Source organism: Crocodylus porosus, unplaced genomic scaffold (assembly GCF_001723895.1).
Source record: "Crocodylus porosus isolate Cpor-Errol unplaced genomic scaffold, CroPor_comp1, whole genome shotgun sequence".
NCBI classification, from domain to species: Eukaryota; Metazoa; Chordata; order Crocodylia; family Crocodylidae; genus Crocodylus; species Crocodylus porosus.
Genome location: NW_017728949.1, coordinates 21772576 through 21796848, shown reverse-complemented (window position 1 = coordinate 21796848; position 24273 = coordinate 21772576). Strand labels below are relative to the sequence as shown.

Here is a 24273-nt window from a genome sequence, read left to right as displayed (position 1 = left end):
CGCAACTAGGTTACAGGAGATACAATGTTAGCCAACTAAGCCCGGGGGTGGGGGAAGGAGGAAGGGGAGGGAGGGGGTTCGCAACGCTGAGAGAAAGGAGATAGATGCATACAAACCCGTTACAATGGTCTGCAACGGTGGAGGAACTTATGTTTTAACCAGTGCTAAAATAATTCATAAACTGACTTCTAGTCTCTCCCTGCTAATATCACAAACAGCATAACCTCCTTCCAGCAAGACAGCCACACCAACTGATAGTTTACTGTTGATGGTGCTTTTATCTGGCAAACCTTCAGGCTACTGAACTAAGCTAAGTGGCCTTTAGCACAGAGATTGCATCTGGCTTAATGCAAATGCATACAGAAAAAAGCAGCCAACTGCTCTTGTGCTGGGTAATGGGAGAGAGTTGGCCCAAGCAGGTAGTGCAGGTACCAAAGGACTGTCAGTATCACTGCCGACACTAAGAAAGCTGGATCCTGCTGTCTCTGTAGTAGCCAGCAAAACTAGCTACGAAAAGCACATAGGTGGTGAGGTGTCCATACTTCCTGAATGCAGCAGGCATGTGGGAGACGTAGCCTTCAAAGACAGAATTCGTATGGACTCTATTTGCCCTCACACAGTCTTCCATAGCAAGCTGCATCTCTATGTTACCATCATGCTGTTTCACAGTGTCCACCCCCATTGCACGCCAGGAACTAGACTGACAGAGAGGTACCTGTCCTATGAGGTATGTAGCAATAAGGATGATGAAGTGGAGAGTACTTAAAACTTGACAGGATTGGATCCATGTGCATGTGTTGCCTCCTACTCAGATTCCTCCTTTGGTCAGCAATGAGAAAAACCTGCAGATCATCAGTCGGGATCCAGGCCTATCCAGTAAGACAAACACAGGTGGCCAAGGAGATTCCTAGTGTTGCATACTGAGTGATTTTTCCCTTTGGAAGTGCTGTCTTTTTCTAAATGTATTAATGCATCTAACAAAATGTTGACTTTTTTGTGGGGGTTTTGAAAAGCTGTGTGAGGCATCGGCAAGATAACCCCTGCTAAGTGCATGCATGGCATCAGTGGAGTTACACTAGGACTGGCTCTTCATCTCCAGAAGTGTCTTGTGATACCACTCACTAGACTGATTCACAGCATAAACATGCTATGGGCCTGACTGTTCTCAGTCATCTGAGTAACTACAGGAAGTCATCTACAGTAAGTCTGGAGTGACTCCACTGAAATCCAGTGCAACTGAGATAAGAATCTGGGGTTTATATTTTCATGTTTATCTGATAACACCAAATGTTCTTGTTTTGTAGTTTCTCACCCAAAGAACAATTACTCTTCGAGAACACCATGCAGTTCGGTATTGTCTTCTGTGACTTCAAATCTGTCAGCTGGCAAGCAAAATACACATCCCCGAAAAGCCTGTAGTAATATGAAGAACTCTGAAAGTAAAACAGGAAGCACTAAAATGCCAATTTATGTTCCTTCTAATCCCACAGAACCCACTACTCAAGTAGTCCCAATGAATAAACAGGTGAGAAAAATAGCCATGAATTAAACTAGTTATAAACCTACTCAAACTCATGGAAAATGTGCGCTCTTACAAGTGAGTCACACAAAACCATATACCATTGCAAAACACATCATATACATTTTGATGTTGACAAAAAGATGGACAAAATGTATAAATGTTTTCCATCTTTATTTCATGTGTGAATGTACATGATACACGGAGATGGGAACTGCCATTCCAGAACAGATCAAAATCCTGTTTTTAACAATGACCAATACCAGTTGCAGCAGAGCGAAGTTTTACAAACTTCACGAGCTACTGAATTGTGCTGTGGACAAATATTTGTTCCTAATTCTGGATAAGTGATCAGCTCAAGTCCTGAAGCAGGATTTGGTAGACCTTGAAATTGGAATCCTCTGTGCTTTCAATATTATTTCAAAAGCTCTCTGTTTACTATACTGTGGTGTTCTTTGCTGTTTCATTACAGGAGCACCTTATAATGTCCTTGTATTGTAGTGCTTACTTGGGTAAAGCTCTTGATAAAGTCAGCTTGAGTTTTGTACAAGTAGAAATTACAGAATCAGGCAGGAAAAATATTGGTGCATTTTATACTGCCAGTGTATATATGCGACCTGTTGCCATGACAGTCATAGAAAAAAACCTAAAACAACATTCCAAAACTGATAAAGCTTCTTCTCTGTAGGAGATGAACAGAATGGGTGTATCTGCCATCCACATGATTTTTTTCTTTCCATTCCCTGTGGAGTTCTGCTCTTTTCCTTTTGTAAATATCATTGTACCATTTATACAACACTTCACCAGAGAAGCAGTACTTTGAGGTTTCAAGGGGCAGAAATCAAAAAAAACTAGGTTCTAACCACTGTTACTTAGTTTTGATGCTCTTATTTCTATAGCGCTAATATATCACCACTTTTTTACGTTTCCTTGTGTCCCAGTAAGTTTTAATTTAATGTGCTTGACTGGCACATATATTTGCAAATAGCTTGGGTACCAACAGTATAGTGATTTCTTTGTAGTCTCAGGTATTTTTGACAGGTGTAGTACCAATTAAATTTACATGTTTTGTTATATCCTCAATAAAAAAATGAAGTGAGTTCAGCAGGAATTTTATTTTGCAGGAGTTAATTTTTACCTTGTTACTTCCATTGTTACATTTGATTCATTTTCTTTCTTGGTAGAATGGGCCCTTTATCCAGCGACGAAGATTCAACCCACAGCATCAAAGCTTCCGACTTAATGGGTCTGGCAAATCACAAAGTACCAATGAGACAGATCAGAATAATACAAAAAGCGGCTCCAGATCTGAACACAGAAGACAGCAGCATAATAATTTCAGACCCAAAAACAAAGGAGCTACAAAAAACCAAGACCAATCTGCAGCTACAGGGACCACAGAGCATCTTACACACTCAGAAAAGACCCGACGAAAGCATCATACACCAGACAGCACAGAACCCAGGTCTTTCCGAAACAGCGTTGCTAGGGTCTCTCAATGCAATTTATGTCCTGCAAGGATAGAGGTCTCTGCTGATTCCACTGTCCTTTCAGTGCCAGCTGTGACTTTGGTGGCTTAAATTTTCACAACAGAGAGAGAGGGAGCAATTTAATCTCTTTTCAGTTTCTCAGTCAAGGTGCTTGTTGAAATCCTGACAAAAAATTGTCTGTCAGAACATAAAATCAGTTGAAATCAGTTGCTATTTGAAACCTGCTAGTATTTTTATTCATTCTAATTATGAGCAGTAACTCACTTCATACTTTTAAAGCTTTGCACAATATGCTCAAGGTTATTTTGTCATGGCAATGCAGAATTTTAGCCAGGCAGCATTTACTACTTACTTATAAAAATAAAATCCAGATTGAAAAAATAAAGTGAAGACCAAATGCAGAGTAGCCTGATGCCTGTTACAGATATGTGGTTGTACAAGTCCACTTGTTTTTAGAGCAGCTAATATTAGGAAAGATACCAGGAACTTCGTACATGATGGTCTGCAATGAAATTGGATGCCCTTGTAGATTTTATCCTGAAAAATTTCTATACATCTTTTTCTCTCCATATATACATATATATACACATATATTATATACACACAGTATTGCTCTATACAAAACAAATTAAAAAAAAATACATTTGATATTTCTGTCTGTCATTCCGTAATGAGAGATCTCTCAATTCTAGTATAGAATTGTATTAATTATATTACACATTAGTATTTTTCACTGATAAACTATTTTTATGAGACTAGGGAAAATGCTTATTTCAAAAGTTTGGATTGTTTATATTCATGGCTATCCAACCACACAGTTATATTGTCTACCCTCTTTGGTCACTTTGCTGTGACTAGTTAGATTTATTTTTCAGCTATAAAAAGTTGCAGGTGTTCCAGATTTGAATTTCAATTATTTTTCTATGTTAATTTCTGCAATAGAAACCACCTCTCCTATAGGAGAGCAACAACTTTTACAAATCTGTTATGGCAACATGCAATAGAATGTGGAAGCGCATATATATATAAGTGGGTATCACATCCTCTGAGTTTTCTATTAAAGAATCCTAGATAGTTTTAATAGCCTGTGTCTGTATTTCAGAAACCGTGTTCCTTCCAAACAAATTAAATGCTACTTTAAAATGTTTAGTGTCTGCTGCCTTACAGTACCTAACCACCTCTGATTCTCATTGTTTTATATTAATCTTTGCAGTAACAACAAAAACTTTGGGCCCAATCTTGAAATGCTTCTGGCAAAACTCACACTAAAGTACAATTCTCCTTCATTTGTTAATCTTTAGTATTTTACTCTTTGTTGGTGAAATTTGGTTTACCCCATAACAATTTGTCTGCCTATCCCTTTAGATGCATTTGGGAACTGATCCAAATAATCTCATAAGCATCAGTCTTGAGTTTTTCAATGGACATCAGTGGTTTAAGCCTTTATTTCCTATGCTGGGCTACATTCCAGCATCCTTCATCACACGGGACATGTCTACATGTGCAATTAACGTGGCTGAATAAACTCTAGCAGTTTGCACCAGAGTTGATTGGTCCCAGGCACACCATTTTAACATGCATCTGGGACTGTGGCATGTTGAGCCAGCACAGAGCAGCCCTAGCTGGCAAGGAGCCTCAGGGGTCACCCTGCCAGCCTGGGTCTGCTCTGACCCAGTTCAACATGCTACAGAAGGGCTGGCTATTGCTCTGCTGTAAGACAGTACTTGTGTCTGGCACTACTACTGTACGGTAATGTTAATTAGTTTACTCTGTCCTAATAGGACTGCATGTGTAGATGGTGGTTTTATAGCAGAGCTAATTAGTCATGTTTTTGATACACCCACTGAGTAGCATCTTGCTCCACAAGTCACTACAATGACTTCAGAGATGCCATTTGTGAAGTATCCTGCACCAGCTCCCTCTCACAACATGAACTCAAAGGTCTAAGGTCTACAATTAGTAAAGGTGTTTAGGCACATATTTTTAGTGGGAGTTAGGCAGCACAGCATGTTTACAAATGTGACACCAGGAACTTATTTGCTATTCTGTGCTTTGGCATAGATGCCGCTGCCTAATTTTTACTAGAATGGTTTTGCTCAGTTCCATGATATTGACGGTGTCCCATTTTGTCAATTTGTCCCTTAAAAACTCAAAGTTCAGATGTTCTGATTTTCTTTAAAGTGCTCATTTTCTCTCAGGTGACATCACTAGATGTTTTGCATGAGGACACTGGCAGTTAGTATGGCTGTAAAAAGCCATTAGCTTGTCTTCATCTTGAGAAGTAGTGAGGAAAAACAGAAGTACAAGGGTAAATACTGTCCTACTCAAAACTAGTCACTACTTCTGCATTGGTATTTCATAAATAATCTGACTATGAACATTTGGATCTGAACTTCTAATGGCCCATTAGAAGCAAGTATGTGCTGTGTGGTATTAGAAAGGTAACTTTTCCTAGATTTGCCCAAAGACTTTTGCTTTGACTTGTGACCTTACTGTCATGAATGTATTAATAATTTCCACATGGGTACAATGCAGGGAAACTATACAATGCTTAGATAGGTTCCTAAATTCTTAATTTCTGAAAAATATTAACTTACCCATAGTGAATTATATCCCTCTTCAGACAAGTAACTCCTTAATTTTATTAATGGAATTCTTTGAACTTTATAAATAAATCTCCCCAAAAAGAATTCTTCTCCTGAAATTAAGTCTATGCTACACAGGGGGCAAACTTACATGACAAGAATAATTTAATTTCAGTTCTAGTAAATACAGACTTTTAATAAAGCATGGCCTCAGTATCTGATTGAGCCAGAACTGAGAGTTGAAAAACAATACATCTGTACGTGACAATCTTCAGATGATGACACCTTTCTTGATTCCAAACACATTGATAAGAAACGGGAAGCTGGCATCTCCAGCTGGTCTTTGAGTTCACTCAGGTATCTGTTCAATGTTATTACATCAGTTATGATTTAGAATGGGTTATACATATTTAAACCAGGTTTAAAATTACGTGGATGGGTAAAAGCAAGCACCTTTTCACCTTCCACTTATCCCTGTTTTATTTCCTTTCTACTACTTTTAGTACTGACAACTAACTAGATTTTACTTCTTCATGCTTATTGTCAATAGCACTGTATTACATTCGAATTACAGGATCAACTATCTGTTCAACCCTATTTAAGGCAAAGGGAATGCACAGGTGTTGGGAAGGGTGTGATTTAGCGTGCAGAACAATCTATTGTCATTGTAAAATGAGAACAGAAGGACCCGCACATGCCCTTCAGAGCCCAGGTAGAATTTGGAAAGCTGCAAATTGAAAAAATGTAAACCACGCACAATTGTTTGGAATCGCTGAGCTTCCATCTACACTGAGCGTTGACCTGAAGGTCATCCTCAAGCAGGCACCCTTCAAACTTCTATACTGTGAATCCCTGTGCTCTATCCCCAGGGATAAGATCAATATTTTTGCCCCCTGGCCAGCCCCTTCTGCAATGAGTAACTGGAGCCTAAGTGAATTGGGCACCTATGAAAATATGACTTTGAAATTTGTGTAGCTTTGAAAAAATGTTACCCTAAAAAAATGAACAATGGATAAGGCAGCCTCTAATTCAACTAGACTAGCTGATCTAGTATGGCAATAGCAACTCCTGCTAAGACTCTGTTCTCATCTAGTGGCTGGGCCACATCAGAGTTTACATCAGCTGCAATTTTTAAACTTACAGATCTAGAACTTTTACCTCAGCAGCTTGTGGTGTCTGATATAGTTGTCCAGGTTCAATCCTGGCTGCCAGTGAGAAACCACTAAATCCACTCAAAGATGTCACTTTTTTTTTTTTTTTTTTAAAGATAACCCTATGCTATATTATTTGCAAGCTAGAAAACTGAATGCTACAGATAGGCAAGAGATGCTCTTAAAGTTATGATAAAGGGGATAGATGTTTATAGCAAATTTCAAAATATTTAATATTGTGTTCATTACAAGCTATATAAAAAGTTTAAAATATTAGTGGATGCTGCATTAGAGCCTGGAATGAGCTAAAAAGCGTCTAATATTTGCAAAATAACCAGTGTCAAAGTACCTGAATCCTTGCTGCAAATATATGGACACACAGCATCGTCAGTCACTGAGCAAGCAATGGGTAGATCTGCAAAATAATTCGGCAAAGGAGGGACAGCAGGAGGGGAGCTGCATAAGCAACCAAAAATCAGCAAGAGAGACGGAAAACAAATACAAGACAAAACTTCCATAAATCTCTGTAACTTCAGTTCCTAGCGCTGCTTTGCCATTTTACAGCATTTACAGCTTGGGTGTTGTTACAAGGCTTTACTACAGCAGAATACCCAGAATGCTTCACTGCCTGCTGACTGATTACAGCACTTGTGAGTCTTTAAGTTAGCTGAAGCCAAACAGCTAAGAGGTTAGTTCATTCTCTCAAGCTTTTGGAGGAACAGCTTTTCTTTTTCCCCCTGTTTTTTCAGGTAAGAGCTTTGCACTGTTTAAGAGGAGGGGAGGAGAACTTAAATCTAAACTGATTATTATACTTGCTGAGAGACATCAGTCTTTCTTCCAAACAGAGGTGAACTCAGCAACTAAGTTAAGTACTTAAACAGAAATAGTTTTTAGATTCTTTTGTGCTCTCAAGGACGACTAGAAGGAAAAGGCATTTCAGTGATTCAAAAAAAGGTAAATAGTAGGTGTTAAGAATTTGAAGAAGGCATTAGGGTAGTCACAGATTAATTAGAATCGGCATTTTATGAATAAGGAACAAAATGAAAGCACAGAGATACTTAAGGGCACAACAGATAAATGGCTAATCATAGCTTATACTAACAGAGCAGAGGTGACATAAGAAACAAGATTGGACATGTGTTATAATGTTGGGTTGAGAAAAACAGGGATTTTGCCTTTAAGGGCCGTTAGTGTGTCATAGTTGCTTATAAAAAGGCTACTTTCACCATTTTATAAAGTTGCAACTGTTTTAACACTTAGTGACTGACATTAATTAGTTCATTTAATTGTGTAATATTTCCATGGTTCTTAGTAAAATACAAACAGTACCAAAATTCTCTCAAAGATTTGAAGGGAACATGTGCCTATCACATGAAATAATATCTATTTGTTTAAATGAAATACAGTGCAGATGACTTTTCCATACTTTGAAGCAGTTCATTGACTATCAATCACATGCTTTGGCAATAAGCAGCCTCCTGCATCACAGTCCCATGCTCAGTCACATGTGAATGATTTTCTAGGAATTAAGCTAGTAAGGGTATTTTTCCTGAATACTTAACTATTATAATGACAAGCTTTTGGTTGTTGGAAAACATACATCTGGGATAGGAGAGAGTGAATAGAGAATGTTAATTAGAATGATGAATGTATTGTTTTAATTCATCAGCTAACCATGCGCATATATTTCATACATCACTGCATTTGACATTAGTAGTTGGCATAACATAGTTAAACTGGGGTTACTTTCTCACTGAATAATTTCTTTTTAATAAGAGGGAAAATTTTATTAATATAAAAATAAGCCGATTACTAAACAGACTATGAGGAAACTTGCATCAAATCCAGCTGAAGAATTGTAGCTCGTATAAAATTTCCCCCAATCTTTCAAGTTATCCAGCATGTACAATGTATCTGTGGCAAGGTTTCTGGAAGCAGATCTACCATACCATATAGGATTCCCTTTGCCAAAACAGAATAATTTGATTTTAAAAAAACTACAGCAAATTTCCAAGACCCCAGGTCATTTGCTGCACTTATAAAGGAAGGTGGAAAACCAAAAGTGGGCAAAAACTCGAGAGAAAATTCTTTTATTTGTGGCAATTCTGCTTAATGTCTTCTCCATTCCAAAATGCAGAGCATGGGACCTATGTCAAAATGACGACTTTTCTGAACCAGCAGGCTTCAGGCTGCAATGCTTACAGGTGGCCATTAGGTGCTGTTGTTTCTTCCCCTTAATAGGCCCATTTTTTACAGATTGTCAGAATTAATATATTAAACTAAAATTAATGTTCAAAATTATTCAACCATGAAACATACCAACAATACACACATTGGTGTAACAATTATGATATGTTGTGCTTATTCCATTCTACAAAGTTGGCTGCAAATATGCATTTGTTTGGTCACGAGAAAGCATGCCGTTCATTAACAATGGGCTTGATCCAACTTCCAATGGAGTCAATGGGGCATTAGAATTAATCCATTTAAAAAAAATCTTCCTGTTCTATTTTCTGACAGCCTGCAGTCTGCTTGACTGTTTCATCTACCTGTTGAGCTTTTTCAACATTTAATCTCTAAGTCCTTGAGTTAGGGCTGTTTTTTTTACAGTAAGTCTGTACAATGTTACAAGGCAACTACTACTTTTAAAGGCTATTATAAACAATACTTGAAAAAAATGCCTTTGCTACCAGGGAAGATCTAAAGCAAAAATGAACTAAAGCCAGCACAAAAAATCCCACAAGATTTTTCCTTAAACATTTTCTGTGTAAAATACGTTCAAACTATTGCCAACCTTTATTTATGTTTTTATAAACCTTTTAAAGCACCTCAAATGATGAGATGGGAATCGCTCTTTAAGACGTTTTAGCTTTCTATAACATTTCCTCAGTTATTAATTCAATTAGAGAATGAAGTAAAGAGTGCACAAAATGGAATATCTATTTTTAAAACTGATTTTTATTCTAACTCCATTCTAGGAATAGTTTGGACCTTTAGCACCAATGGAAAATTTTATGTGCAAGGAAAGGGCAAGCTGAGCAATTTTAGCATCTTTATATCATGTTTTCTATAAAATCTAAAATTTCATTAAACAATAAGTGTCTACCGTGGGCAATTAAAGATGGAAGCTAGCTTTCAAAATATAAGATGATCTCAAGAGAACAGCAGTATTGCTAAATTTTATACCCATTGTTTTCTTTTAGAGGCTCAGTTCTTGGAACACAAAAGTTAACATTATACAATATTGATCTAAATGTTCAAGAGCAATTCAGCTCCATCTGTCCTTCATCCCTCCCCCTTGGATGACTTTTTTGTTTACCTGTTTTCATTAAGCAGGGCTCCAATATTACACTGCCTCAATGTAGGTAGAGATTGGATTGTCCTTGCTCATTTACAGCTGGTCATCCACAAAAGGTACACAAGGTAGAACAAAGCAATGAGGGCTGAGTCAGGCCTAAGAGACTTTCTGCAATTATAGGACACAGTAGACTGCAGTAATGTGACACCAGGTATGGTCTACAATGCTAAAGAAACAGCATGTAAAATCAGCTAGCTTGGGCTGATGTTTGCAGTACATGGATCATGCTCCCTAAGGAATTTATACATCTATTTCTTGGTTGTTGCTTTCAAAACAAGCCTTTGTTTCCCTTATAATTTCTAATTCTACATGCAAGGCTGACTCCTTTTAGCCCATTTTAACTTCTGAAAGCCCTGTAAAGCCATAATTTATGCATTTATTCTTTGTGGCTTCGATACCTTTGTAAGGCCTGATATTTTATACCTCTGGAGAGTTTAAAATTAAGTTTTAAGCTGCATGTGGATCCTGTATTACTAATGACCATAGTCTGTTTTTCCCCAAGTTGAAAATATTTTTAAATCTATAACTTCATGATGTTCTTTAATCTGGGATGTATTTTCAAGTAGGACATCCAGGTCTGGTTTATCTGTATTTGTACATTTTTAAAAAGAACAATACCATGACAATGTACTACAAAACTGGTTTAAAAAATTTAGTCCTCTCCAAAAACATTAAGAAAAAATCTCCTCTCAACTTACCATGCTTTCCAAACCTTTTCTCTCTAAAATTTACAGTATTTTTCTCTCAATTTCCTACCAGCTCTTCTAGTAAATTATAAGCCAGGACATATGTTTGCTTCTTGATAGCTTGGTCAGAAGCTTTTCTGTTAGAAAGTCATGCCAGGAAATGTGCTCCAAGAATTTAGCAGTTAAATGTTATCATCTATTATGTCAATCTCCATTTTACTCTTGAGCTTTAGATGCTCTTTGGATCTAACTGATTCTTTGTTACTTAGCGACATGGAAGTTGCAGGAATTCCAACCGCCTGCACCTCCTTTTCACTTGTGTTATTCAAAACAGAGGAAGATGATTGAGATGGTAACACAATGCATAGTGGAGTCCGCTTCAGTTTTACAACTCGATTTGATATAGGCTTCTTAGACAATGACATCTTGGAAGCAGCTTGCTGTGTTGCTCCATTTTCAATATTCTGAGTTCCACAAGATGCCTGAGAATTTGTAAATATTCGGCATGTTGCAGGTGCAGTTTCTAGTGCTGTTCTGGGCTGTAACACACTATCAGTGCCGCATGGTTTAAGAACAGAATGTGAAGGAGTATCATAGGCCACTAATTTTAATGAAGCAGAGTTCTTGACTTTGATCTGAGTGCTTGTTGAAGGACCTGAAAATCTAATTCGTTTAGGACCTGTTTTACAGGGTAGATTGTCATCTTCTTCTGTAGAGTCTATTAGTCGTCTATAAAACAAAGGATTTTAGATTAAGAAGCAAACTAAGTATTTTAGTTATACAAGTAAAATATAGGTCATCTCTAACGTTAATCCACAAATCCCATTTTATTTATTCCAAAGTCCGTTTAATTACCTGTTTAAGATAATCAAGAACGTTAGCAGTCATACCCGAATCTCTGTCAATCATATTGGCACTCAGTTTTGCCTACCACAAATAGTAAGCAGGGAATACAAAAAAGAAGCTACATGAAAATTAACACGAAAGAAGTAGAATGAAAAAAAGAGCAAGGCTGAAAATATTTAGATAGATTGCTTTATGTTCAAGACCCCCAGTATATTAAAGGTATACATAATATGTAAGGTCTCAAGGATGAGACAAATAGCAAAATGCAGAGTATGTAAAAGTAAAATAAGAAAAGTGAAAATGCCAAATGAACACTTTTTCAGGATTACTTAAGGAAAGAACAGGATCTCAGAAAACGACGACTGTTTTACTGGCAGAAGTAACTGCATTTGTACGGGGTTACACAAATGCTTTTTTTCAGTCTCTGGAAAAGAAATCTGAGTAGATTCCTCAGGGAAATAATAAACAATGCCAATAAAAATCCATACTACGCTTAAATAGCCGATGAAGAATTAGAACAGTTGATGGCTGACAAAACAAGGGCAAGACTGAATTTGTATTAAAGAGAGATAATTAACAAGTTTATATAAAAACCTCTTGGAAAGCACTAGAGTGAAGACAGCAGAGGTTGAAGTTAAACTTACAATATTGTCAATATTCTTAAAAAGCAAACTATGGCTCCAATGCTGCCTTTCACAGTAGGAAAATAATTTGAAATTGTAAAAGCCTAAAACATTGTGTATAAATCAAGCTATTTCCAAGTTTTTGTACTGACAAAAAAAAAATCTGGGCCTGAACTTCAAGAAAGATTTACAGGGTAACCAGAGACACCCAGCTTAAAAGTCAGTATCATGAATAACATTGGAGCTATATGAGTCATACAAGAACATATTTAGATATGTGTTGTTGTGATTATTTATAAATTTGGAATAAAACAAGTTTGTTCAGCATTACAGGAATTCGTATTGTATGAACAAACAGTCTCTGATGTCATATAACTCTTATTCTTATAAAATTGGGATAAGTCAATAAATGAAGGGAAAAAGGCAATGTTGTTCAAACTGATTTAGAAAGCCTGCTATTGAATTAGTGTCTGGTAATGTTCCTAAGGACATTTCTCTGAAGGATATGCAAGATGGAAGTGTATATTCAATCTCTGTACATGTGGAATCAGAAGAAACAACAGGCTGAAAGGGACACAAACAATCTATTGCTGAAGAACAGTAATTAAGTAGAGGAAATATTGTATCAGGAATAACTATGATGAGTTATATTAGAAGAAATTACACAATGCTTGTCAGAAAAATGGGTTGGATTAAGGGCATTAGCTCAGAAGTCTGAATCCCTCATTACCACATGCCTTTCCAGTTCACCAAAGGGAAAACCCACTGAGCAGGATTTTACTTTTGTACTTCAGCACTTCACAGGTAAAATCAAAAGCATACTTGAAACAGATTTCAGCCTCACCATTCTAATGAATTTCAAACTATGGTACTTCTGTATCAAGGGGAGAGAGGAAAAAAAAGATAAAGGGAAATGGAGGAAAATACAGTTAGAAGGTGAGAGCAGTCAAGCACGTAGGAAGAAATGGAGGTTCCCTGGTAATCCAAAGTCTAGATCTGCTCTATGCCACGAAGGGTAAGCATTACTGCCCCAATCATTTTTAAGTAGGAACTTCCAGCAAATTATGATAGCTAGGCAGATCATTAAAAGTGTGCAAATCATCAAAAATTGAAGAGAAACTTCAACAAGAGGAGATACAAGTTATATATATAAACTGCTTAAGCATCTTCTGGCCCCACTTTCTTCTTTATGATGCAGTTATACTAAAACTAGATAGTAACTGGTGCTAGAAACCTGAAGAAGAGGCAGTTGTCAAAAGCCAGAGCCTTGAAAATAACTGCGAGCTAGCTAGTTTTGGGGCTATCTCCCTCCATCCCAGAACTGACTGTTAAAAACCTTGAAAATGACTGGAACTAGTCATTTTCTAGGCTACTAATACAACAGTACTGCATATTTAATAAGCACCACTATATCAGCTTTCTACATGTGTGCCCCTATGAGGCTGGAGTAAATTAATTTACTCCACAGCAGGATAATACTTGTAAAAAAATGCGCGCAGCAATGCACATGTAGATGCTGGCCGGTGCATGAGTGTGCTTCAGTACCAGGGCCTAGTACCATGCTAAAGCACCTTCATGCCCCAGCCAGCCCCTTCACAGCACTCTGAGCCAGGGGGAGCAGGCCCTGGGCTGGCAAGCTGACTTATCCCCCGCACCCTGGTCCCCTGCCAGCCGAAGGTGCTCCATGACCTGGCTCAACGTGTTGCAGTCCCAGACATGTGCAAACAACATGGCCAGGAACGATAAGCTCCAGAGTTTGTTGCTTCCAATTAACTGAATGTGTAGATGGGCCTGGTATGTCATAAGATTCTTTTGGTTACTTATCTAATTAACAACAGCTAACAGGATCAGTAACCAAAATAATACCTCCTCTCTTTAGTTTGAAACTGATCCCTACCATTTAAAATTATTTATTCTCAGTTTAAAAAAAAAAAAAAAAAAGGTAATTTAAGCAATATTCCAAAATGAAGGTAAACTATTTCCAAAGAGGTCACATTTGAAGTTCTGTTCTGATTTCTGTAACTGCTTTTAACAAAACATGGAGATGATGAAATGAAGAGCGACACTTAAAATTATTCCAAGATATTATTTAAACTATACCTTAAGTTGTTTTCTTTTACAAAAGCAGAAGTAGTCCACAGAACACCATAAGCAGTCTGTAGGAATCAAAGAAACTTACCTTTTGCGAACAGGAGACATACGATGTAGAGCTCCTTTCAAAGCGCGTTCCTCCAGAGTCCAGCATTCTATCAGTTCCTGGGGCACTCTCCAGTAACTGACACCTGCAATTCCAAAGATGACATCTAACAACCAGAGAATATGTCATGTGTTGTGTATAATATATACATGTAACCCTAGGCTACATACATAACAAGAATTCTTATAATATCCAGAACCTCTGCATGAAAGCAAGAGAGGACAGGTATCTGTGATTTGATACCATGCATTTTTTAGCTGGCAAGCTATCACACTTTTGTGGTGTGAAGCTCCCTACTTCATGACATTCATTTCTCCCAGTTGAAGAAAAACTTTTAGACACTTTTCTTTTTCAAAGGATGACTAAAATTGTTGTTATCTTGACTCATGCCACTTACTCAAATACTGAAAATAAATAAAGACATAATTCTTTGTCACTTGGTTAAGAACAGAATATTTAACATTTGTCGTGTTTCTGGGAAGAAAAATACAATTACTAAAATACACAAATATAATTAAATACTCTACCTCTCCCTTCCCAGGCATCAAAAGCATCCATCATCTTTTTCAGTTCAGCTACTGAATAATAGCTCCAGATGTATTGGACATTATTTCCAGCTTCTCTAGAAATATTATGTGGTAAATCTAGTTAATACCTTTTAAAAATGTGAATTCTGTTGTACTAAATTCTCCAAATTATATATTTCACTTTTTTTACTTGCTCATAAAAGATTAAGGATTTCTTACTAAATGTTATGTAAAGTAGATATCAAAATGTAGTGCCCTGACTTCCTTCTTATTTGCATACAAGGACCAAAAGAGTATCTTTCTGATTTAATCTCCCTATAAAAGATGGCAGGTGTCCAAAATGAGCATCATTAATGTTACGACAAAATAAGGATTTCTAATATCTTTTTATGGCTGCTTTTGTGAGTTTTAATGGTTCTACATAAGGTTTAGTTTTTAAGCTTTATTAATTTGCAGTAGTAAATATAATGTAATAAGAAAATAGTGAACCTTACCCTAAGATGCATAGAATCTCATTTCTTTCATGTTTTCTTCAGTCCTAGCTAAGCTTACCTTTTATAAATGTTTTTACTATGAATTTTTCCTCCCAGCTCCTTCTCAATTCCATCCATTCCATCAGCTTTTGTGGCATACACACCAATAATCTTACTCTCACAGCTTGCTCCAGAGGTGTTGAGATAATGCAGAACCCAAACTGTAGGCTTGATGCAGATTAAACCATAAGAATCACAGAAGTCTATCAAGGCCTAGAGAAAAATATACAACATAGGACTTAAGAAAACAACTTAAGTGTTATTAACTGAGCTTTTCATACTTACATTCTCTGCCTTTTAATAATGACCTCTGCTACAGCAGATGGCACGACAGGGTAGCACCTTAGATACTAACTGGTTCACAGAGGCATATGCTTTTGTAGGTGATAGTCTACTTCATCAGATGATGTAGCCTCAAATAGCATGTGATGTGCTGGTCACTCCTCAAATAGCTCTTGCAGAATTTGAGGAAGTTCAGAAAAGGATGGAAAGAACACTCAGGGGGTATATAAAACTCCTCATATACAGAGAAACCAAAAAGACTGAGTGGTTGTTTACCTTTAAAAGGTAATGAATAACAGAAAACATCATAAAAGTATCTAAAATAACAAATGGTACCAAGGAGGTGGATCAGGAACTTCTACTTGTGCAGCGGCTAGACATGCACATATACAGATTTAATTAAAAATACTGCTTGTATCTTCCTTCTGCAACATTAACTGGTGAAACTAAGGCCATGTCTACCATACAGGCTACACGATAGCATAAGCTAGCTCAAGATTGAGAAGCTATCTGACTGCAGCACTGTAGAAATCGGCATAAAGTTGATAAGCTCCATTCCACTACGGCTAGACTCCTTCCAGTACCCAGGAGACATCCTAATTTTCAACTCTTTGTTCAAGTTCTTCCTCACTTGATTGAGCCTTTCAACCTCACTGAGTCCATGGGTATAACTTGTAAAGATTTTGACTAGCAGTATATTTATCTAAATCTATGTGACAAATTGCCACTACATTTACTGCAGATGATAAAAGACAGTGGTATTATAATAATGGTTCGACCAAATCCTAGGATAAATTTACAAGATTTTTGTCTTTTAATAAAATACATGGACAAATTATTAACTATTTATTAAAGCACAAAAGACTGTCAATTTTTCTAAGTCACTTTTCACAACAGACCTGGTTGTGCAGCTGAAGGTCAAATTTAGAGTATTTCTTTACATAAAAATGTTGAAAATTAAATTACGAACCCCTGAGTACAGGCAGTCTAGAATGTAGTTCAGATTTTCAAAATTTTCCTTCAATAACTATTTAACTGTGTGAATCTCCTCCTTGAAAACTCTTTTGATTAATAACATAGTAACTTCCAGTTAAAACCCACATGTACAAAATAATGAAGCTGCAGTACCATCTAAAAGGTATGAATTATAAAAAATGTTTTTAAAGAAAGAAAATGTCAAGACCTTTTTAAGTTCTATATTTGACCTTAAAGAATATGTCTCCATTTCATTGGCCAAATGGTCAGACAAACTGTAAGGATAAGGGATGCCAAAATAATCTGCCTCTTCCTGCAATGCAGTTAATGTTTGTTCATCTTCAGGAATATGAACTTCTCCATGAAGATAATCTAAAAGATATTTAAACAGGTTTCCATCTCGATCAATAAGACAAGCCCCTGAAAATAGAAATAAGATAGTTAAACTATTGGTTGCAACATGTTAAGGTAGACTTTTTGTAACATTCTATCAATTATCTAGTGAATAATCAGTTACTTAATAATTAATCTAACAGGTGTACAAAACTTCTTTCCTAGCTGTTTAAATAATTGTATTGTTTGCAAACACTGCCCTTCCGCAACAATATACTTTCCCCAGTCTTTTAAAACCTCTACTTTGCTTCCTGGAGTACTTGATCACTTGCAGATGAACAAACCAAACCCCGAATCCTACAAAATGACCCTTGGAGTAGATTCCTACGGTGTCTGAAGTTCGAGTGAAATCAATGATCTGCGCAGATCATATTGAAGTATGAGGCATAAACTATACCGAATATAATACTACAAAAATGCACTCTATTTTTACTTGAAATCTAATCAGTTCCATGAGAAGGTAAAAACTGTTTCATCTCTAATGCTGCATCTGCCTTAAAATTTTCCTAACAACGTCTCAATTTCTACAGTTACTTCATTTGGGTTTTTTTCATCTGTTGCTGTATTAATGCCTGCAAAAAAACCAGCAGCTAACAAAGAAAATGATTATATATAAGGTGCCATTTGCTGTGTTAGAAAATTTTACATGAAACACATTAGGGAAATAGTACTTACAACTAAACATTTCAAAACAGAAGCAGAATTTAGGTTGACACTGAGCACGTGAGATGGACATTACGTCACTGTAGTGACAAGCTACACTGCTGTATCTTGCTATGGCTGTGTAGCGTTGGCAGGCATGAACCATGACACTGATGCTACTGTGCAGTAGCAATGAGCTACTGCACAATAACGTGGGAAAAACCCATGTGGCGTCAGGACTGCACAGTAACGCAAGTTACTGAGTAGTTATTTAGTACTTGCTTAAGCAAGTACTGAATGACTCTGCAGAAAGAACTGCGCAGTCTGGCGCATGTGTAGACACATCCACTGTTCCTGAATAGAAGTGAGCAACAAAGTTTTTAACTCATCTTTCAGTCACAGCTGAAAGACTCTTAAGTTACAGAGTCATGACTGAATCAAAATTTGATCTACTGTGAATAGTTTTAATTTATCTGTTCCTATCTGGACATAGTAGCTCAAATATATAGTCATCTTAGTTGGCAATTAAGTATTCAGAACATATTTTCATACTTTACAAAATTCTCTAATCTTTTCTCTGTAACCAAAAGTTAGTGGTTTAATTTCCTAGCAGTGTCAAAAACCAGAAAATTCTACTAGGTGAATGGCAGCTGCTGGTGTTCGGAAGCTTTGAAATAAAGGGTTTTTTTGTTTTGTTTTGTTTTTAAATTGCTTTTCTGACCTCTGCCAGTGTTTTTGATCCTGCAGAACTGACTTGGACAGCACTGTGTCTGGGTTCTTCTCCTTGTATTACTACAGTTTATCTAAGTACCCCTCAAAACAGGAAGTTGATATGATCTGTGTCTGTCCATTAGCTACAGTAAGCATTATAAAAAACAAAAACAAAAAAACTCCTGCAACAATTTAAACCGGGGCGGGCAATTTGTTTTGGGCAGAGGGCTGCTTACAGAGTTTTGGCAAGTCATCGAGGGCTGCATGACAGGCAGCCCAGGGCAGATAAATATTAATTTTTTACATTTTTAGGGGCACTGCAGGCCAGACAGAATGGCCTGGCTGGCTGCATCCAGCCCGTGGCTGCATTTTTGTCCACCCCTGATTTAAACAGAGCGTGAGGTCAGGCAAGCAAAATTTAGATATTTGCAACTTGGATGTATTTACCAGATTCATCCATTTTTAGAGGAAAACGTCCACTGAACATAGATGCTAGCATTGAATCCTTAAAGCGACATAGAGACTCACGCCGGGCCACGAACACATGACCTCCAACATTAAGTCGAAGAATATCCAGCGTCTCTTCAGTGTTGCCGTCTTCCATTGCACTCGCAAATGCCAATGCGAACAGGACTCTGCTCTGTGACGATCTGTAAAACATTTGTAAAAATGAGTAAGCAATCAAATGCAGAAAACACAGAATCACACTTTATATGATTGAAGTGAATAGAAGCGACCCCATTACTCAAATTTTGTATTGTAGTAACATAGCAGCTAATCGTAACTATATAGTATGTTTATCTGTCAGCCTTAAAAACTGAAGCGGTTGCACACAAAAGGAATGGGTCCATCTTGGCACCCGTGTTAATTAATGGGATATTTTATTTGCTCTTAAAAAAAAAAAACCCCAAACGAACACCCAGGCAGCGAGTGCTCCTCATGCAGGGGCGCAGGTCAGGGCGGGCTCCAAGATTCAAGCTCTCGCTGCTGCTCTTGGCAGTGGCAACCCAGGCCACGGGGAGGGCAAGGGGCGGCCCTGGCCGTGCCCTTCTCAACATCCATTTGGGGGCCGGGACCGGTGCTGGAGGCGGGCGCGGGGCTCGGGTAGGAAGCAGCATCCCCGGCGTGCGGCGGGCCCGGCCGAGGGGCCCCCTGCGGCCCGGCACGAGCTCTCCAGTGCCCCGAGCCGCGTCGGGGCGCGGACGCGCTCTGAGCCCGCGGCGAGTGGCGGCCGCCGGGCCCCGCGCTTAGGGCGGCAGCAGGGCCGGCGCTGAGGGAACCTGGGGCTCGGCTCCGCAGTTACCGTCAGGGCCCCGCACCGGCTCCGCCAGGCCGCTCAAGGCGGGCTCCTCCGGGCCCACCCCGCCGGGCACGGACCTTCCCTGGGGCGCAAGCGGGCGCGGGGCCTGAGCAGCCCACTGCCGAGGACGAGCGTTTGCCTTAAACCTTTTTTGTTTCAGGGCTACGCACAGCTGTACCCCATGATAAATCACAAATCGGTATTCCTTATGGCTCTAACCAGGAGTATACTGACTGTTTAAAACTGATATATGCATAGTGGACATTTATGTGTCCTGTCCCCTCTTCTTCTCCTTAGAAAACCCCGAACAGACAAGTTAGAAAATGCAGCTGGCTTAATTTTACTCCCATTGACTTCAGTGGGTATTTTGCTATTTTCTTCAACTGGAGAATGATTAGGTTTAAATAGGATCATTAATGTAAGTGCCTTTGAGGGATCCTTCCTCATCTGTAGTCTGTTTCACCAGGCTTCAGAGGACTGAGGCTGTCCAGATAAATTTCCTTAACATACAAAGAAAACATGTTAAGAAAGTATGCCATTTAAAAAAAATAGATAAGGGTTTAGGAAGGATTACATTTGGTTGCTACCTTCACAAGTTTAATAAAAGACTTGTATGAATTCTCCCATCCTGTTGCATATGAGTATTTTTTATTTAACTAATGTATGGGACATTCTTGATTAACCACATTCATGTTTTTAGTTTCATGCTGAGAATGAAATACAGTAGGGCTGTGCATCATTTTGTTTCAACTTCCATTTTGCTGTTTCAATGGGACAGTGTTTCTTTTCAAGTTTCATTTAATTTTCAGAGCACTGGTCTGTTTCATTTTGTAGAAACTGTTCTGCTGTTTCAATGATGTTTCAACATAGTCTTTGTCATAAAGTATGACCCACAGGCATGAATGTGTTTGCATTCAAAAATCCTCTACAGCAACAGAAATCTTTTCCTGCCAGAAGAGGTAAAACCATTTCTACCAACTGAAATGAGGCTTCTGCCAGCAGCTGCAGTTCCTTCAGTAGCTGGTGCTTTTCCAGGGTGCACTTTGGGCTCTCACTGTTCAGATGCTGGATGAAGGTGCACAGAGCTGGCAGAAGCACACAAATGTGTATGCATTTTTGGTGATAGCAGCTGCTTTCTGCTGTTGGAAATTCTGGGGGTGGAAACAAGCCAGGCCAGTGAAACAAAAGATCTTTTATATTTTCGGCATTATACCTTTCACAACAACTTAATGCATTCCACATCAAAATGATTGAAGATAAGACTAAAAGTATGTTTAAGAAGTTGAATAGTGGTCTGGAAGTAAGGGTCTGTTTTGATTAAAAGATCAATTGAGTTTAGCTTGGGCTCAGCTAGTTAGCTGAGCCCAGCTTATACCTGACTACTCTTCCTACTCAACACCATAATTTTGTGACTGCAATATATGGTGTATATACCTGAGCGAGCTTTAACTAGGTAGTTCAAGTGCTGGTAGCAGTCTAGCGTACAGAATCAACCAGTAAAGTCCAGGCTACTTTACTAGTGTCCTAAAACAACCCAGTATATTCTGTCTTTTCCTGAACTCCTTCACACACCTACTGCCTGCCCACAGCAAGTCTCCACCCTCTTCCCTTCCCTGTTCCAATGTTCTCCTCCTCCTCTCTCACACAAGCATAATTATTTGATGATCAGAACTCTAGTTTATCAACTCCTTGTATAGTGAATTTGTTTTGTTTTTACCACCTAGACTTTTCTGGTGCTAAAATGTCATCCTCCACAACTGCACAGTCGGATGAATTGATTTTCTTTGTGAATGGAAGAAAGGTATGTTTTGGAGGGAAAGGGATGGAAAGAGTGGACTTACAGTTACTCCTTAGATGAAAAATATGTCCTTCTGCCAGAAGAGCTCTTCTCTGAAAAGAAGCCTTATTATTAAAAAATAGCATTCTGTTTGATTTTACTGTACTCATATATGGGCTAAATCAGTTTATTGTGTCATTTGGAATGTTATTTTTTTGTAGTTGAGGTCACTTAAGTATAGAGGAATGGGTTTTTCCTTTCCAGCATATAGAAAGTAAGCCATTAATCATGAAAAATATTGTTTAAAATAGTTCTTGTTTTAAAAGTAATGTTCTAAGTAAATGCATGGTGATAGAAGAATTTATGGTTTTTAATTTACTCTATTTAAAATGCAAAGTATTTTGTTTCTTTCAGCACATGCATGACTTTTTAAGAAGTTTATATTTTGCAGGATTAAAAATAGCATAAACAAAGTTAATATCACTTTAGCACAGATTTACAAATCAGATTATTTTATTAAAATATATTGTGTACTACTTTGATATTTCGCTTGTTCACCAAAATGTTCAGGCAGATAGTAGAAAAGCAGACCAAAACAAAAGAACCACTTCTAATTAACAAAACTCACCCATGCAAAAAATCCAAAGAGACAACAACCATTGGAGGCACTAAAATTTTTAAGCAAGTTCCATGCACAAAAGGAAACACAATATAATGCATTGTATTATGTCAAACTTTTCATCTCCCCAATAAACTATATGCATTTAACTTATTGCACTTTGAGATTTTTGAGGGTATTGCTCATTTTTCTGCTTAGTGTAAGGGCTTACACCTACAAATGAGTGTGCTTCTGTGAATACAGTAGTTGTCTGTGGGTATTGAAATGATCAAGCCTTCTTTGTGTTAGCTTTACTAGAAAACGTGAGCTATCAGGTGTTCAATAAAATGATCATGTCCAGCACATGACAAAGTCTAAGTATTTTAATGGTTTATTTTTATCTAAGTCCAGTAAAAATGCCAATTATTTTAATAATACAGCATTACTACAAAAATTAGACTATTTCATTCAAATATTACTTCCTGTCTTAAATTTACCTTGTGTATATATACTTAAATACAACAGTCAAGTTCCCTACTGACTTTTGCATCATATTCTTTGCAACAACTATTACTTCTAAAATACATTTTCCATGGTTTATTTACATTATAAAGCTGTCCTGGGATCAGACACTGGGAATGTCGCTCAGGATGCTCACTAATTCCACTGGGTACAAACAACACACATGTAACAAATTACCACTACACAGCCACAGTTCTAACAATTACCATTTTTTTTCACTTTTGCTGTGTAGTTAAAATTTCTGTGTTTTATTACTGCAGTTTGATTTTTTTAAGGTTACATGCATATGTGTATGCTGCTCCATTCTCTGTTATCAGTGTAGTGCAACAGATTTCTGATTCAGATTTTCCTCCTATCATCTGTTGAAGAAATTTAAAAGGAAGGTAAATATAGAACATAGTGTGTTAGGTTTTAGCAAGAACATCACATATTGTTTGTGGAATACTTTGTAATCTGAAAAAAAATGGTCTAGTGATTTGAGTGATCAAGTTAAACAAGCCAGGAGTATAAACCATGTTAGTGAGCAGGTGGCCTTTGGTTGTAACAGTCATTTTCAGAAAAGTTATTGAGGAAAAGAGCAGTGATGATAGACACATTACTATCACCTTTTGTTTAAACTAGTTTTGCAGTAAAACCTGGCACTGAATCTGTAATGCTAGATTTGTGACTTAAAGCCACAGGCTATAGTTAAATAGGAGTCTTTAGGAAGCATTTTAATTGGCTATCTAACGTTGTCTGAAGAGCTTCTCTCATGATTAACTAGTTCAGCTACAGGTTAGCTCACATCTGTCTACCACTTTTGTGAGGTTAGCAGCCCTGTTGTTCCTGTACTCTTGGGCACTAGACCATGTGACATAAGAAGACAGACCCTAACATCTACTGGCAATAAAGGCAAGAGAGGATGAATCATCTGCTCTATCAGCTGCTAGCTGATGACCCAAGCAGATGGAAGCTTCAGAGGCCTATGACACAGGGCAACAGCCCCGTGGGACTGGAGACGCCGGTGCTGGGGGAAGAGAGGCGATGAGGAGGACACAGAAGCTTGGGGACACAGCTTGGAGAGAGCCATGACCTGAGACCACTTACCTGGCCCAGGTGCGGCAACAGAAAACGTGGAATGGCAGGCAACACCACCCGCACCTTTTATCAGCTCGCTCCTGGTGTGGCTGGAGTGGTGTCGGGTATGACATCATCTGCCAGTACTGGGAAGGGTCTTCAAAAGCCAGCACAGGACAGAGAGATGGGAAGTAGCTTCAACAAGGCAGCTGTAGGCTCTCGGCCGGCACGCCTGGCCATACTACGTCCCAGAGATGCCGGGGACGTTCCAGAGGAGAACATGGCCTTTTGGGGAGACAGCTCCTTGGAGCAAAGAAGAGAGAAGGGTGGAGGATCCAACAGCCTAGCACCTGACAGGGTCACGTGAATGGAAGGAAGAGCACTCCCTCCCTATTTTCTAAATTTAAGTTTCATTGATTTCTCCTGAGGTTTTAAGCTAGGGCCACGTACTGTTGCCGCCTTGACTGGAGCCGAGAGACTAGGAGCTCCCAAGGACTCTGGG

The 24273-nt window shown here is 38.2% G+C and overlaps 3 protein-coding genes across 5 annotated transcripts in view; 2 read left to right on the top strand and 1 right to left on the bottom strand.

The window, feature by feature from the left end:
* SPATS2L (spermatogenesis associated serine rich 2 like) overlaps nucleotides 1-4153 on the top strand; it is a 138850-nt gene extending 134697 nt beyond the window's left edge. For both annotated transcript variants that reach the window (XM_019553904.1, XM_019553905.1), the window contains 2 exons: nucleotides 1305-1525; nucleotides 2704-4153. In XM_019553904.1, the coding sequence (XP_019409449.1) occupies nucleotides 1305-1525; nucleotides 2704-3099 (617 nt within the window). In that variant the 3' untranslated portion in view covers nucleotides 3100-4153. The remainder of the gene's footprint in view (nucleotides 1-1304; nucleotides 1526-2703) is intronic.
* A 4227-nt stretch (nucleotides 4154-8380) lies between these two features.
* KCTD18 (potassium channel tetramerization domain containing 18) lies at nucleotides 8381-19879 on the bottom strand. 2 transcript variants are annotated; one of them, XM_019553907.1, is made up of 7 exons: nucleotides 19822-19879; nucleotides 18966-19168; nucleotides 16981-17192; nucleotides 15535-15728; nucleotides 14983-15077; nucleotides 14438-14540; nucleotides 8381-11518 (listed from the first exon to the last, which is right to left on the bottom strand). In XM_019553907.1, exons 2-7 carry the CDS (start codon nucleotides 19120-19122, stop codon nucleotides 10972-10974), a joined length of 1308 nt encoding a protein of 435 aa, XP_019409452.1. In that variant the 5' UTR covers nucleotides 19123-19168; nucleotides 19822-19879; the 3' UTR covers nucleotides 8381-10971. The 2 variants fall into 2 exon arrangements, with proteins under 2 accessions (XP_019409452.1, XP_019409451.1); XM_019553906.1 differs by lacking the exon at nucleotides 19822-19879 and having other exon boundaries at nucleotides 18966-19421.
* A 1667-nt stretch (nucleotides 19880-21546) lies between these two features.
* The window catches only part of LOC109322746 (aldehyde oxidase-like), a 63422-nt gene continuing 60695 nt past the window's right edge, over nucleotides 21547-24273 (top strand). The window contains exon 1 of the mRNA XM_019553908.1: nucleotides 21547-21619. Within this exon, the coding sequence (XP_019409453.1) occupies nucleotides 21560-21619 (60 nt within the window). The 5' untranslated portion in view covers nucleotides 21547-21559. The remainder of the gene's footprint in view (nucleotides 21620-24273) is intronic.

Coding starts and splice junctions, on each gene's coding strand:
- KCTD18 (XM_019553906.1), bottom strand. CDS start 19,179: ATGTTTTACAGATCGTCACAGAGCAGAGTCCTGTTCGCATTGGCATTT. Junction 17,193..18,965: donor TCTAAAAATGGATGAATCTG/GTAAATACATCC, acceptor TTCTATTTTCAG/GGGCTTGTCTTATTGATCGA. Junction 11,519..14,437: donor ATGTCTCCTGTTCGCAAAAG/GTAAGTTTCTTT, acceptor TTTGTTTTATAG/ACGACTAATAGACTCTACAG.